The 17,313-nt window shown below is 42.8% G+C and overlaps 2 protein-coding genes across 2 annotated transcripts in view; one reads left to right on the top strand and one right to left on the bottom strand.

The window, feature by feature from the left end:
* Positions 1 to 739, top strand: part of LOC138981550 (carbonic anhydrase 1-like) — a 36,534-nt gene extending 35,795 nt beyond the window's left edge. Inside the window, exon 9 of the mRNA XM_070354504.1 lies at positions 80 to 739. Coding sequence (XP_070210605.1) covers positions 80 to 379 — 300 coding nt within the window. The 3' untranslated portion in view covers positions 380 to 739. The remainder of the gene's footprint in view (positions 1 to 79) is intronic.
* LOC138981562 (phosphatidylinositide phosphatase SAC2-like) overlaps positions 1 to 17,313 on the bottom strand; it is a 245,162-nt gene that overhangs the window by 92,471 nt on the left and 135,378 nt on the right. The gene's annotated exons all lie outside the window — the stretch shown is intronic.

Below are 17,313 nucleotides of genomic sequence, written 5' to 3'. Positions count from 1 at the left end.
TCATATACATTAAAGTATTTGTTTTTGTTTATTGTTCTTGAGAAAAAACACCTGAATGACATATTCCTCTTTCCCGCAGGTGCAACACGAGGAGGAGCTCGGACACACGGTCAGCGAGGTGGAGATCGAGTACATCCAGGAGAACCTGGTCAACAACTTCCGCCCTGTCCAGCCCCTCAATGACCGTATGGTCTACCGCAGTTTCAAGCTCAGTGACCCCCAGGACTCGCATGCCAACGGCGACGCGGCTGCATCCGCTGAAATGGAGATCCTGAAGGAGAAGTTGAAGTTTTACCAGTCCAGGGGAGCTGCCTCCAACTCCGCTGTCATCTCCCTGTTGCTGCTGGTCTGTTCCTCTCTCTTGGCCTTGTTCTTGTGATGTGATGTCAGTCGTCTCCCCGGAGTCTTCTCCTCCTCATTCTCCTGCTGCTGATTGACTGAAGACATATGCTCTTCACCGCTTCATCTGAGTATGTGCATGACGTATGGAAAAACCTGGACGTCGTCTTCTGTCCTGCGCTTGTTTTGTTAGCCATGCGACGTTTACAAACACCAAACTGAACCCCTCTTTCTTACCCGGTTTTTGGTCCTGCCAGTCGCTTTCTACTGCTGAATGAAGAACTGGTCGTCAACCTCTGTTCTTCACTTGTTTCGTCGAGTATATGACGTTTGAAAACACCCCAAATAATCTCTTTCTTAACCAGTTTCTGGTACCAACGATGTTTTAATTTTACTACTGAGTGAGCCACTGGTCTGAGGATCTAGCACGGCCACCAACATCGAACGCAGAAGAAGAAGAAGAACTGAGTGAAGATCAGGAAGTCTGCTGGCTTCCTTTGATTGAAAACAGTCACAGTCACTTCGTTGTTTAGATTTTGAAAACATGACATTATAAAAACGCAAAGAACTACATTTCCAAAGCTTTCTGGTCTTACTGCTTGGTGATATCCAGTTCTTTTTCTTTGTTTCCTTCAAGGTGTGATGTTTGAAACATTTAAAGTACCACCTTTTACATTTCTGATCGGATGCCATTCCAAATATATTTTCAGAACACCCTTTTAAATCAACTTTCTGTGTGTTCTTACATTTTCTGAATGAAGAAGTGGTACACTCACCTTTCCCCCCCTTACCGTAACTTGAAAAATATCTTTTTAACTACGTGTCCAGTAAGCCTCTCTATTCAACTGTTGTGAGAAGATCATAGATTTTTCTAAGAAGTACAGAATTACTCCCCTTCTTCCATGGATAAGCGATACTAAGTGTCATGACTAGGTACGGCTTTTATTGCATTAGCTAACCTGTTTGTAATGAAGAGATTAACAGGACTGTCTTCCTTTTCCTTACACAATGTGGGTTTTTCTGTGAGACACATTTCCTGGGGGTTTTTTGCATTGAAAATGTGCATCAAGGCAAGAAACCTGTGTACTTAACAGCACTGAAGCACGGAGATGCCTTAGATGTTGGTTTTTCTCCCAAAATTATGCAAAACTTGCTCCAATTTCAACCAGCCTGGCAGCATTGTTACAAAATTAGTTCAATTTTTGTTTGTTTTATAAAGATGGAGATACTGAGACAACTGTGCTTGGAATGATATCTATACGAAGAACATTTGATTTTTTTAATTTTTTTTGGTGGTCAAACCTGATTTGTATGGATGGGAATTGTCCCACAGAAAACATGTACAGCAAATATGGTTTTGACAATGTCCCGTTTCAGTGGGCAAGATGTATTGACCACGAGAGCGTATTTTACACGTGTTGTAACATCTGTCCTGTGAAATTATTTGCTTATTGTCTTTTTGTAATTTTCAAACTGACACAAAATTCAGCTCCACAAATGTTCACTCTACTGAGTTGTATGTACATAATCTCAACAAAATGATATTACTGGCATTGATAATGTGGAGCATGTAGATCAAAATTTGCATAATGTACTTCAGAAGTATAACAGGTCATCCGTTTTCTTTTCGGGATTGGAGGTCTCTTTAATTCTGAGGAAATAAGTCAATGTAATAAATACACAAAATAAAGTTCTACATCTTTCTAGAAATAAAATTCTGCCTTACAAGCATTTTTTAAGGTCAGTAGTCACGTTAATTTTCTTGGTAAGGATGCATTTAGTAACATTGTTGCAAATAAACATTGATCATTATTGTGTTTAATAATAAACAGTCACTATGGATTAACTTGCGTGTGTATACATGAATTGTAATTTGTTCTCACACTTGAAGTATGACCATCTCATTGCAGCTACTTAGTCAAGAAAATGTCAATATTCAGGTATTTATTTTTAAATTTTTTTTTTAGCATACAGTTAAATGGATACATACATGGGGCGGGGATGTAGCTCAGTCGGTAGCGCGCTGGATTTGTATCCAGTTGGCCGCTGTCAGCGTGAGTTCGTCCCCACGTTCGGCGAGAGATTTATTTCTCAGAGTCAACTTTGTGTGCAGACTCTCCTCGGTGTCCGAACACCCCCGTGTGTACATGCAAGCACAAGACCAAGTACGCACAAAAAAGATCTACACGAAAATATCCAGCATGCTTCCTCCGAAAACGGCGTATGGCTGCCTAAATGGCGGGGTAAAAAACGGTCAAACACGTAAAATTCCACTCGTGCAAAAAAACCACGAATGTACGTGGGAGTTGCAGCCCGCGAACGCAGAAGAAGAAGAAGAAGATACATGCATCTTTGCTGTGTTTACTTTTCTAATTTAACTTTTCAGTTTCATCCACGGTCTTCAGTGAACTCGGACATGTGATGTTCATCTGTGTTCCATATCATTATCATATATTTTCTACCTGGATATAATAGCATTCTTAATATCTTTGTTTGCGAGACTTCAAAGCTGTGTTTGTGAAATGTGAACTGAGCACAAGATTATGGCAATGGAGACTTGAACTCATGTTTAATGTTCCGGTAAGCATTTAATAAAAATAATACTTGTTCCTTTTTGCACTCATTCAAAGGCACACTGACACATGCACACACAAAAACATGTGATGCTGGGGAAAAAAAGTAAGAAAACGTAACGTGGTCACAAAAAGCAGTATGTTTTGATTACTTGCTGTCAATGTTCAAGATGGAAATTACGGTATAAATTGTCTGAACAATTGTCCATGTACCAAAAATAAATAAAACATTTCCCACCTTATGTATTTAGTGACGGGTGTATAGATGTTGGAATATATTTTTGAAAGCAAGCTATTCGGCAATGTTCATATTAGCCAAGTATGCATAAAGTTTATTGAGAGAATGGTGTGTGTATGTTAGATGAAATAATCTTGAAGCAATAAATGAGTGTTATGTAATAGTAGTATTTGTCACTTAAATTTCTGTGTGTGTGTGTGAAACAAAGTAAGAACAAGTCGCGTAAGGCAAAATAACAATATTTAGTCAAGCTGTCGAACTCACAGAATGAAACTGAACGCACTGCATTTTTTCACCAAGACCGCATACTCGTATTCGTCAGTCCACCTCTCATGGCAAAGGCAGCGAAATCGACAAGCCAGAAAAGTGCAGTAATGGTCGCGCTGAGTAGGATAACACGCTTTTCTGTATCTCTATTCTTTTTAGCGTACTGAATAGATTAAAAACAAACTCAGATCTATATGTTTTTGGAATCGGAGAAAGACAAGGAATAAGATGAAATTGTTTCTAAATCGATTTCGGACAATTAATTTTAATCATAATATTCATATTTTAATTTTCAGAGCTTGTTTGTAATCCAAATATAACATATATATGTTTTTGGAATCAGAAAATTACGAAGAATAAAATGAAATTGTTTTTGGATCGTTTAAAAAATTTTCAGATTTTTAATGACTAAATTCATTAATTACTTTTTAAGCCACCAAGCTGAAATGCAATTCCAAAGTCTGGCCTTCGTCGAAGATTGCTTTACCAAAATTTCAATCAATTTGATTGAAAAATGATGGTGTGACAGTGCCGCCTCAACTTTTACAAAAAGCCGGATATGACGTCATCAAAGACATTTATCGAAAAAAATTTAAAAAACGTCCGGGGATATCATTCCCAGGAACTCTCATGTCAAATTTCATAAAGATCGGTCCAGTAGTTTAGTCTGAATCGCTCTACACACACACATACACACAGACAGACAGACACACTCACACTGTGACACACACCACGACCCTCGTCTCGATTCCCCTTTCTACGTTAAAACATTTAGTCAAAACTTGACAAAATGTAATTACCAAGATTTCAAGCAATGCTTGCGTTTAACTCACTCAGACTCGGAGCTCAAAATGTTACTGTCCCTATAAAAACAAGGAAAATTGCCATGCAATGTCGGGCGCGGTTACAGACATAAAATACATCACATTTACTCAGAATTAAGAATTGCCCTAAGGCCCCCCCCAAAAAAATAGTCTGTTTACGGTAACCCGACCGACCCTATTTTTTTCGCGCAACCCTAGACTTTTGGCATTTGGGGAAAAAAAAATCTTTAGTTTTTTTTGCAAAATAACGTAAAAATATGGTTTTTTGAAGAAAAAAAAAAATACCGACCTACCGACCCTATTTTGTTGGCCTATGTTACCGTAAACAGACCTATTTTTTTTGTTGGCCTAAACACTAAAACATATCACATTTACTGACAATGTACATGTAGTTCAAGTAACAAATTACAAGGGACATAATCCAGCTGAGATTCGTGATCGCACAACTATTTATCTTTGTTACTTCCCTTGCATTATGTTGGTGTAATAAAAAATCTTTTTGACCGCAAGCGTGAACACATACATATGCATACACAAACACGGACATGTATGTAAAGCGCGCACGCACGCAAGCACACACACACAGACACACATTCCATGTCTGCATCAAATGTTAAATGCAACCTATATAGCCCAAACACTTTTGCTAAGTTCCATCAACTACTTCCAAAAAGAAAACTTCACTGCGAAGATACTTGTAAAACCCCATACGGCAATCCGACTCCAATAACTTCTCTTTCTTCTTGTGTTTGGTTGACACTGCTAAAATACATAAATCCTGCACACAAAACGCCAGAGCAAAGCCCCCTCGAGCGATCTGCCACCAATGTTTTTTCCTTTCTTTCAAAGATATGACACTGACACCACCACCGTATAAAATATGTACAGTTGAACCCCCCTTTATAGACACCATCCGCCCCAATTTAAGACCCCCCCCCCCCTTTTAAGATCTTTTAAGACCTTGTTTTCTGTTCATAAACCTGGGTAAATTTAGCCCCATTTTAAGACTCTTTCGTTTTAGAGACCTGAATTTGTCATTTTTGTTGTAGCTCTTATAAGGGCGGTGTCACGAACTGAAACCTCTGCTGAACAATCCTTCTTGATCATCGCGGTCAATGCGCATGCGCCAATCTTGGACTTAAAAAATGCGACCCTTTGACATGGGTTAGGGTTAGGTGATTAGGGTTAGGATTGGGGTAAGGGTTAGGGTTAGTTTGTTCACGACCTGATTAATCTCCCCATGTTAGCGCATGCGCATTGACCGCAATGAGAAGGATTGTTTAGGCAGTATTCAGTTCGTGACAGCGGTTCCATTGTTCTGCATACAAATCGCCGGACCTTAGCATTTCGCGAGACACGATCTCCCATGGCGTCGCACGACCGGGACCTCTATCGGATATTTATAGGAAACTACGGTGGAACCCCCTTTTCAAGAACCCCAATTTAAGACTTCCTCCCTTTTAAGACCTTGCTTTGTTAGATATTCTGTTCATAACCTCTGTAAATTTAACTCCATTTTAAGACTCCCTTCTTTTTAAGACCTGATTATCTCAGATTCTTGAATGTCTTACAAGGAAGGTTCCACTGTACACTGTCCGACTGGTGGGTCAGAAGAGACGCCCCGGGCTGCGTCAGTCACTGTACACTGTCCGACTGGTGGGCCAGAAGAGACGCCCCAGGCTGCGTCAGTCACTGTACACTGTCCGACTGGTGGGTCAGAAGAGACGCCCCGGCCCAGGCTGCGTCAGTCACTGTACACTGTCCGACTGGTGGGCCAGAAGAGACGCCCCAGGCTGCGTCAGTCACTGTATACTGTCCGACTGGTGGGTCAGAAGAGACGCCCCAGGCTGCGTCAGTCACTGTACACTGTCGGACTGGTGGGTCAGAAGAGACGCCCCAGGCTGCGTCAGTCACTGTATACTGTCCGACTGGTGGGTCAGAAGAGACGCCCCAGGCTGCGTCAGTCACTGTATACTGTCCGACTGGTGGGTCAGAATTAAGAGACGCCCCAGGCTGCGTCAGTCACTGTACACTGTCCGACTGGTGGGTCAGAAGAGACGCCCCAGGCTGCGTCAGTCACTGTACACTGTCCGACTGGTGGGTCAGAAGAGACGCCCCAGGCTGCGTCAGTCACTGTACACTGTCCGACTGGTGGGTCAGAAGAGACGCCCCAGGCTGCGTCAGTCACTGTATACTGTCCGACTGGTGGGTCAGAAGAGACGTCCCAGGCTGTGTCAGTGACAGTGTAAATTTGATTGGCACAGTGGAACTAGTTATTCTAGATACCCAGCCTCTCATAGACAATGTGACTCGGGGGAGATGTGTCCTGATTTTGTGTGTTTGCGTCTATGAGCAGTATACATTATTCATCGAGTGTTGGTTCCTTGTAGTTTACAAATCCTAATTTGTGATATTCGTAATGTGATTGCTCTGCTGTGAAACCCAACTCCTGTGATATGAGAGGGTAAATTTACATAGTGCAATATTATATTTGATTGTGATAGTCTTAAGACGTTTGACCTTATTTAGATTTGATTTGTAAATTTATTCAATTTAAAGATGACACGGACAGCACTTTAGGTCAGTGTTATTGGAAGTATGATAGGTGTGCTTGTTATTACATACGTGAACCTGTTTTATGTTTTATTTGTGTTGTCCTTTTCTCCAACTGTTGTCAGAATCGTTTACAGGCAGGCAAGATGTGCCGAAGAAAATGTTCTATTTTTATGTAACATTTTGATGGACAATAAAGTGTTGTTATTGTTATTGACGAGCCGCAGGATATTGTATTTGAGTGACGATCAAATTTGTGCTGAATCAACGAAACTTCTTTGTGCTGATATCCGGGTCAAAATCTGAACTAGAACATGCAGACTAACAACACATATATGTATGCACATCCATCCATCCAGACAGACAGACAGAGAATTTTTAGAAGATTCTGTCTAAGGCGCCATTTTGGATAATTAGCCTTCCTATACGAGGACATTCGCAATTTACACTACGTCCAAACATTGATTTTTAAGTTATCCCTGGCGTATGTTTTTACCATTCCAAACAGTTTAAACAGTTTGTTTGTTTGTTTTTTGTTTTGTTTAGCCAGAAGTATCCCTTTTAACGAGGTCACGTGAGTGTCGCTTTAGGTCAAGGTCACTGCAGCGTACGAAACTGACCCGCGTGCTTAGTGATCGCTGCACGCTATCAAGTGAATCGTGGCTCCGATGTGCAGATTTTCGAAAGAAAAGGGCATCATATCGATTGGACACTGCACATAACATACACATCGGAGTCAGTTATTCGCTGCGATCATAGTTTAAAGGCACAGTAAGCCTCCCGTAAACCATCACAGATACTGTCAGTCTTTTACACACAGTACAAACACCCTTCCGTTTGAACGCTCACCAAAATGGGAACATCCTAGGTGCCCTCCGTAAAGAGCGAGCAATTTTCAAAGAATTCATTTTTGCGTGGTTTATCTTACCCCTGAGCCATCGTGAACCCGTGTGATCAAGTTTCCCTTTATCACAATGTAGTCGTCAGTTAGTAATTTGAATGCGACTCGCTGTGAGCTTATCTGCAATAGCACGTTATTAAGTACCTCTGACTTTTCACGAAACAAACGGCTGTAGTTCACAAGAACTCTAGCGATGGCTTTTGACTGTTCAGAGGAACTGGCGATAGGTATAAACCGTCATCTGCTACGAGAACCACGAACTTGCGTGATCCTGCTTCCGGGCTTTTCTTTTTTCAAACTTTCAAAACTTCGAATTGTACTGATCTTGTCTTGGTGAAAAAAGATTTTTTTTATGATTTAAGAATGTTTGTGTAACAAGCTGTGAATTTATTATTTAGATTTTAAAAGTTAGGTCTAGCGCCAAAACGCACCACGGTCCTCTGACATCCGCAAAATTAATTCTTTGAAAATTGCTCGCTCTTTACGTAGGGCACCTAGGATGTTCCCGTTTGGTGAGCGTTCAAAGGGAAGGGTGTTTGTACTGTGTGTAAAAGCCTGACAGTATCTGTGATGGTTTACGGGAGGCTTACTGTGCCTTTAACTGGTCGACCATGTGTTTTCTGTTTGTCTGCGGTAAGTGTCGCAACTCAGTCGATCTTCTACAACGCTTAGAAATCCTGACCGAGTTATTTCCGAAAATCGTCTATTAGAGACACCCTTTTACCTTCAATGTCTCAAATCAGCAAAATTGTTTGCCATTCTGACCTTTGACTGGCTTCACATTATGACTTATTGTGGAAAAACATTTATCGCGAACATTCAACCATTCAACTTTTTGGACTGAGCACAACAAAGATTAAACATTAAAAAGAAAAAGTTTTCCTACTATCACGGAGCTCTTTTCTTCCCAGAAAACGACCCACATCTCTATCAAAAGATCCAAAATCACCAACCATTTTTGTGTCATTCATAGACAGTAAGGCTGATCCTGTTGCATTTAAAATAAATCGATATCAAATCGACAATCAGGAGCAGATTCTGTTAGATGCTCGACTTTTTCCGGAGGCTTTCTGAATATATTTTTCTTTCTCCATTTTTGTCAAGGAATCGCTGATGGCTGTTCAGTGCTCGATGGCACTCGTAGTTGAGAAATAACGATGACCTTTTCAACGCACGCAACCACTCCGATGCGCCCGTGCTCCAACATGTTTTGGGGGAAAACTGAGAGCATCGAACATTGATAATAATATGAGACGGCTTCATTCGAGTGAACGAAATTCAAATAAGAAATGCTGCATCAGGGGGGAAACGGAGAGGAAGAAAACAAATATGATGTGTGTTTGTGTGTGTGGGGTGGGGGAAGGTTTAAGGGTGGTTGGAGTGCGTGTGTGTGTGGGGTGGTGGTGGTGGTTGAAGTGAGTGTGCCCGGGGGGGTGGGGGAGAGGGGCGGGGAGGGCGTTGTGGTGTTGGTTATAGAGAGAGAGAGCGCGCGTGTGTGTGCTTTTAGAGACAGATAAGAGGGGGGGGGGGGGAGAACGTACAGGAAAATGCAAGAGAACAGGCTGTAAACGAACATAATAAATACACACTCATACAAAACAAGAGAAAGAAATGCTCATGTACATCTCCCCTTCGTCCGTCATAAATAATAAGAACTAATTATCTTTTGCTCAAGCTCCGTAAACGTTTATGAAAATGATGATTTCCTTCCGATTGACCCGAACTCGTTCCACCTAATTGTGAAAGGAAACAACCAGACTCTTGTCTGGAGGCCATCAACGACTTTGTTTGTTTGTTTGTTTGTTTGCTTAACGCCCAGCCGACCACGAAGGGCCATATCAGGGCGGTGCTGCTTTGACATATAACGTGCGCCACACACAAGACAGAAGTCGCAGCACAGGCTTCATGTCTCACCCAGTCACATTATTCTGACACCGGACCAACCAGTCCTAGCACTAACCCCATAATGCCAGACGCCAGGCGGAGCAGCCACTAGATTGCCAATTTTAAAGTCTTAGGTATGACCCGGCCGGGGTTCGAACCCCCGACCTCCCGTTCACGGGGCGGACGCCTTACCACTAGGCCAACCGTGCCGGTCCATCAACGACTGGAAATGTGATAAGTTTCAAAGATCTAACATCACAATCAAAGAAAATCAAAGCCTTTAATTTTTGACCCTCATTTGATCCCACCGTGACCCTGAAATTGTTCATTGTTCAACCAGACTTGAGTCATGTTTGGGGGTAATCAATTTCTAGAAGTACACAAATACATACATTGTTACAGCGTTACCTCGAAGGTAAAGCTCTTAAAGCTCTAGCTAGCATCCAAAAAAGTCCACGATTAATAATGTTCCATTTTATGACCACCATACGGCCCCGCTGTGACGAGGGTCAACTACACTAAGGCTCTCTCTGGAGATCATCGAACCTTGGATGCACGTATTATACTATACGGTATAGCTTTTTGTTCACGGACGAATGGACCGGCCGGCCGTCCATACAGAAGTACACTGTTCATTATTACTATGACTTATTCATCGCTCAGGTGAGCCAAACAAAACAGAACAGAAAAAACCCACACAAAAACAACAACAAAACAATAAATAAAATAAACAAAAATCTTTACGACCAGAAGAAAAAAAATAATCAAAAGAAAAAGAATTGCCCCTGGGGAATTGCCACTAAGTGCAAGCGAGCAATTAGGAAAAGCTGGCAGAAGGCAAACACACACTCTCCCAGGCAAAAGACTAGCCACGGCTGGTGGTGGCCGGCGCACTTTTCTTTCTTCTACCTCTCTTTCTTGTTCACCTCGAAGCCCGAGGATGCGCAGAAGGACCTCAACACCCTCCAACACTTGATTGGGCTAATTGCTTGCGATTCCTCCAGGGGCCCAGGGAAAGTCACCCCGAGGCAAAACTCCTCACATATTGGGACGAGGATGGAATGAATTCCTGCAACGACGTCACCAGCAATAAACTCATTGCCGTGTTTTGGTCAAACAAGATGCAGAGATGTTCCTGGAAGATTCTTGGTGGTTGCTGCAGGCGAGGAAAGATGTGCGAGTGGACGAGGAAAGTTGAGATTTGGTTAGGTCAGAGATTTCCAGCGAGTTACAGATATTGCAATTATCTACCCCGCTTTCTGATGAAATAGGAATAAAACGTGTGGGGGCACATGGGGAGATGGGAGGGAGACGGATAAAGAGAAATGGATGACCTGCATTTTTGATGCAGCTGAAGACTTCATATGATAAAAACAGACCTTGATTAGTCAACAAATCTTGTACAAACCAAACTTGACCGTCACGACTTTTAACACACACACACACACACACACACACACACACACACACACACACACACACACACACATCAAAGACATTAGTTATTTTCGAGCCTTCGACGACGAGTATTATTATATGAAGTCTTATATCGCGCGCGTATCTCCAAACTCGGACTCAAGGCGCAGGGATCTATTTATGCCGTGTGAGTTGGAATTTTTTACACAACACATCACGCATTCACATCGACCAGCAGATCGCAGCCATTTCGGCGCATATCCTACTTTTCACGGCCTATTATTCCAAGTCACACGGGTATTTAGGTGGACATTATTTATCTATGCCTATACAATTTTGCCAGGAAAGACCCTTTTGTCAATCGTGGGATCTTTAACGTGCACACCCCAATGTAGTGTACACGAAGGGACCTCGGTTTTTCGTCTCATCCGAAAGACTAGCACTTGAACCCACCACCTAGGTTAGGAAAGGGGGGAGAAAATTGCTAACGCCCTGACCCAGGGTCGAACTCGCAACCTCTCGCTTCCGAGCGCAAGTGCGTTACCACTCGGCCACCCAGTACAGGCCTGTCACTTACAGCAGCTTAACCGACAAACGGTTGGAAGAAAAAAAGACACCGGAGGGATGGGCGGAAGTGAGAGGAAGCATTTTACCCCATGCAACTTACTTACTCTCTTGTCAACCACAGTACCCAAATCGGCCCTGAAAGACAGGGAAGGCTGTTGGAAGGGGAGGTTGTGTGAAAATTGCTTCTTTAGGTCACGGCCCTTGTCAAACAGAGGACAAATTGATGATCCGTCGGTATCTACTCGGGTGTATATTCGGCACGCGCATAATTATGCAGATGAAATGACATGAAATACTGGAATCTGTGGTAAAATATATAGCATTGAACACTTTCTAACATATTTTGCTGTGTTTTTTCTTCTTCTTCTTCTTGGCATTACAAATGGAGAGAGAGAGAGAGAGAGAGAGAGAGAGAGAGAGAGAGAGAGAGAGAGAGAGAGAGAGAGAGAGAGAGAGAGAGAGAGAGAGATGACAGGACATGGTTATCTCTTTCTTATTCAGCGAATCGTGTACATCTTCACAGATTCTTCTGGCAACACATTTCTTTCTCCCTCTACTTCAGTCTTTTGCTCGTGTGCGGTGGTTTGGGGAGTGGTTTGGGGAGGGACAAGAGGAGGGGTTAGTAGCAGAACAGACATAGTCTTCCCTCCTACCTTACTCAGCGAAACATGTACATTATCACAGCTTCCCTCATCGACCTATTTCTAGTCTCTTCTTAAACCCTTGCCTTTTACGGATTAGCCAACCTTGTTACCCTGCTGTACTTCAGACAAAGGCCAGATTCCCCGCGCGTAGGTCACACGTACGCGGGTCCTCTTTTATCCATCACCGCCCCAAATCAGTTCTGAAAGGCAAGAAGGACAGACTGACTATTAGGGTTTAACGTCCTCTTAGACCAACTGTTCTATATTGGGACAGGTATTGGTAATACGCTGAAGATATGGTGTGATACTTTGATTCGAACAAGCCCGCTGTGGCTGTCGTCTTCGACACACCAGCATTGGGTTTGTCTCGTCAAAGTATTGAAATACGATCATGATAATCAGAGATGAGAGATGATGCATGCGTGTCTTCGTGTTTTCCAAGCCCTGAGACTTTCGCTGTGAACGTGGGATCTTTTTCGTGCGCATGTGTGCACACGGGGGTGTTCGGACACCGAAGAGAGTCTGCACAAAGTTGACTCCGAGAAATAAATCTCTCGCCGAATGTGGGGATCGAACCCACGCTGATAGCAACCAACTGGCTACAAAGCCAGCGCGCTTCCAACTGAGCTACGTTCCCGCCCCTAGGCAAGAAGGCTGTGGCTGTGGGCGGGGGCGTAAGATGCTCTATATCTAAGGAACTTTTACTGCCTGTGGGGTCACAGCCCCTGTCAAGCACGGACCAAATGGAGCTCCAAATTCCATTTGTCTCTCGTTGGGGGCGGGCGACGAAAGATGAGCCCGGGCAAGACACATAGTGCACAAGACTCGGGGAGAATCATTTCCATGCAAATGGCTCCCAAAGAGTCCGGGCCATGCAAACGGTCAAAAAACACTGACCTAGAAAACCGCGAAAGTGGTGCAGTGGACATAGAACGCCGTCGGGCCATTACCTATAAAGTCATTCCATCCTGAAGTTGAGAATTCAACGCCTTCTAAGCTAAGTTCCTTTGGTTGTCTTATCTTGACTTGCATGTTCGTCCATTATAAAGTCCATCAGGTCGGCGTACTTGTGAAATGTTCCAGAAACTAACCTTTCTTGTTTTTCCAATTTTTCAATTACGCATACATGTACTCAGAATATGCAAATTGCTCGAAAAAAATACAGGCAATTACCCCAAAGAGACACTGCTTGATGCTCGCTATTGGAGGAGTTGACGTAGTTGGTCTTAATTACGTATAGTTTGCATAATTATAATTATATATGACTCCGAATCCGACACATGCCTTAAGAATACTGACCTAGATGTTCTCCGTTTGATTCGTGGTTAGCCTCAATTACATGTAGTTAGGACAGTAATACCTCTGTTTTAAACCTCTAAATCCGATAAAGGGTTGGGGGTGGGGGTAGGCCTCAAAAGAGATAGTCGGAGGTAAATCTACTGAGAATATAAAGAGGAAACATCTGAGAAACTCAGGTCTTAATATATCGAATCTGGCCAGGCAAAAGCCCAGGAAAAACTCACCTAGAAAAGCGTGTTCATCATTAGACTAGTAGACGTAGTTAGCCTCAATTGCGTATAGTTAGCACAAGGACATGGCTTCGACAGAATCCCAGCAAACGACCAAAAACACTAATGTCCTAGAAAACCGAAAAGTCCTCCACCAGAGTAAATAGGACGTAGTTATAGCCTCGATTACGTATACATAGTATTATGCAGATCCGGTTGCAAACGCCCAAGAAAAACTCACATAGAAAAGCATGGACGTAGTTAGACTTAAAGGCACAGTAAGCCTCCCGTAAACCATCACAGATACTGTCAGGCTTTTACACACAGTACAAACACCCTTTCGTTTAAACACTCACCGCTTGAGAACATCCTAGGTGCCCTACGTAAAGAGCGAGCAATTTTCAAAGAATTTATTTTTGTCGACCCTCTGATCAGCAAATCAGGCGCCTCGTTTTGGCGCTAGAGCTAACTTTTAAAATCTAGATAATAATTTGACAGCTTGTTACACAAACATTCTTAAATCATCAAAGAATTCTTTTTTCATCAAGACAAGATCAGTACAATTCGAAGTTTTGAAAGTTTGAAAAAAGAAAAGCTCGGAAACGTGTCACGCAAACCGTCTTTCTCGTAGCAGACGACGGTTCTGCCTAGCGCCCGTTCCTCTGAACAGTCAACTGTCATCGCTCTAGATCGTGTGAATCGCAGCCGTTTGTTGCGTTTAGATTCAGAGGTACTGTGTACACAATAACGTGCTATTGCAGATGAGCTTACAGCGAGTCCCATTGAAATCACAAACTGACGACTACATTGTGAAACAAGAAGGGCAAAGCCCATACGACTCACATGCTTGACCTTGACCTTTACATGACCTTGACCTTCAGGGTCAAGGTCAAATAACTAAACCTAGCAATGACATCATACACTAAGAACTGCTTTACACATTTTTCCTACCAAAATACATGTGACCTTGACCCAAGGTCAAGGTCATCCAAGGTCATGCAACACAAAGCTGTTAATTCAAGACATAGGAAGTACAATGGTGCTTATTGACTCTTTCTACCATGAGATATGGTCACTTTTAGTGGTTCACTACCTTATTTTGGTCATATTTCATAAGGGTCAAAGTGACCTTGACCTTGATCATATGTGACCAAATGTGTCTCATGATGAAAGCATAACATGTGCCCCACATAATTTTTAAGTTTGAAACAGTTATCTTCCATAGTTCAGGGTCAAGGTCACTTCAAAATATGTATACAATCCAACTTTGAAGAGCTCCTGTGACCTTGACCTTGAAGCAAGGTAAACCAAACTGGTATCAAAAGATGGGGCTTACTTTGCCCTATATATCATATATAGGTGAGGTATTCAATCTCAAAAACTTCAGAGAAAATGTGAAAAATGTGAAAAATAGCTGTTTTTTAGACAACATTTATGGCCCCTGCGACCTTGACCTTGAAGCAAGGTCAAGATGCTATGTATGTTTTTTGGGGCCTTGTCATCATACACCATCTTGCCAAATTTGGTACTGATAGACTGAATAGTGTCCAAGAAATATCCAACGTTAAAGTTTTCCGGACGGACGGACGGACGTCCGGACGTCCGGACGGACGGACGGACGGACGGACGGACGGACGGACGACTCGGGTGAGTACATAGACTCACTTTTGCTTCGCATGTGAGTCATAAAGGAAACTGGGTCACACGAGTTCGCGATGGCTCAGGGGTAAGATAAACCACGCAAAAATAAATTCTTTGAAAATTGCTCGCTTTTTTTGGAGGGCACCTAGGATGTTTAAAAGCGGCGAGTGTGTAAATGAAAGGGTGTTTGTACTGTGTGTAAAAGCCTGACAGTATCTGTGATGGTTTACGGGATGCTTACTGTGGCTTTAATCACATATAGTAAGTTAATGTTTATATGCGAACTGCTTCGATGGAATCCGACAAACGTCTAACAAACACTGACCTAGAAAACCGAACAGTTCCCCATCAGAGTGCACTGGATGTGGTTAGCATCAATTACGCACAGTTATGATTATGCAGATAGCTCCTAAAGCCTCAAATTAACTGAGCGAAGTCTACTACGCGAAGCATACGTCGCGAAGCTGGGCGCACAAAGCTTTATTAGCACTGAGTTTTTGTTAAAAAGACTTCGCGAAGTCGACTTCGGGCTGAAACAAGGACCGCCGTAAAGAATACGACAAACACCCCAGAAACACTGACCCAGATGTTCTCCATTAGAATGATATAGTGGCCGTGGTCAGCCTAAATTTAACATAGTGTATGCAAATGACTCCCAAAGAATCAATCAAACGCCCAAGAAACATTGACCTAGAAAACCGGGATATTTTACATCAGTGCGCACGTGTACGTAGTTAACCTCAATTACGTAGTTAGCCTTCCGCCGCTAAGCGATCAATGCTAATGACATAGCGAACGTGTCAACTCGGAACATCCATTTGGGATATGGACTGATATCGGAAGGAACTCTCTCTTCTAATTTTTCCCCGTCAGGATGTAAATTTCCGAGTGCGTGCACATTACGATTAAGATAAAGAGCGTGAAATGCTCGGCGCATCTGTCTGTGCAGTCTGCGAATGATTTATAGATGTCCGATGAAGGCAGGTGGGACCCACATGTCAGAAGAATTTACGTCTAGACTTCTTGAAATTAAAGTTATATTAAACTGTTGATCTAAAAAGACAGTTTTAACGATTGTTGCTTCCGCGTGCGAACTTATACACTGAATCTCTCCCCCCCCCCCCCTCTCCCTTATATCTTTCTCCCTTCCCCCTGTCTCTATCGTTGTGTGTGTGTGTGTGTGTGTGTGTGTATGTGTATGTATGTGTGTGTGTGTGTGTGTGTGTGTCTGTGCATGCAGCGTGCGAGCGTGTGTGTGTGTGCTTGCGCGCGCGCGCGCGTGTATGTGTGTGTGTGTGTGTACGTGTGTGTGTGTCTCTGTGCATGCGTGCGAGCGTGTGTGTGTGCGTGCTTGCGTGTGTGTGTACGTGTGTGCGTGTGTGTGTGTGTGTGTGTGTGTGTGTCTGTGTATGTGTGTGTGTGTGTGTGTGTGTGTGTGTATGTGTGTGTCTGTGTGTTTGTGTCTGTGTGTTTGTGTCTGTGTCTGTGTGTGTGCGTGCGTGCGGGCGTGTTCCATTATTCACCACCCTTATATAAAACTTTCACACTGATTACCAAAAGCCTCAGGAACCCAATAACACTGGACGGCAAATGTTCTCAGTCTAAGTTTACGCTTATTATATCATACATGACACGGTTGACGCCCCCTGGAAGTCTAATAGCCTATATGTAAAGATGTGCACAAGCTTGTACATGGGATAAGATCATTCCACCCCTTGGAGACATACCAAACAAAAATCAACATCCTGACTGCTTCTTGTCGAAGAATTTTTTTAATTAATTAAATTTGCAGATTGACACTAGTGGCCCGCAAGAAATGAATTCAGGCATCCAGGCTGTAAAAATATGTGACCCTCCACCACGGAATGAGTCGCATGTCACCTTTTCATTTGTTTTACATTTTCTTAAATAGTTTTTTTATGCTCTATCCAGTGGTGAAACCCGTTTTAGAAAAGAGC

Source organism: Littorina saxatilis, linkage group LG12 (assembly GCF_037325665.1).
Source record: "Littorina saxatilis isolate snail1 linkage group LG12, US_GU_Lsax_2.0, whole genome shotgun sequence".
NCBI lineage: Eukaryota > Metazoa > Mollusca > Gastropoda > Littorinimorpha > Littorinidae > Littorina > Littorina saxatilis.
Note: the sequence above shows the minus strand (reverse complement) of the source record. Positions and strands in the feature narration are given on the sequence as shown.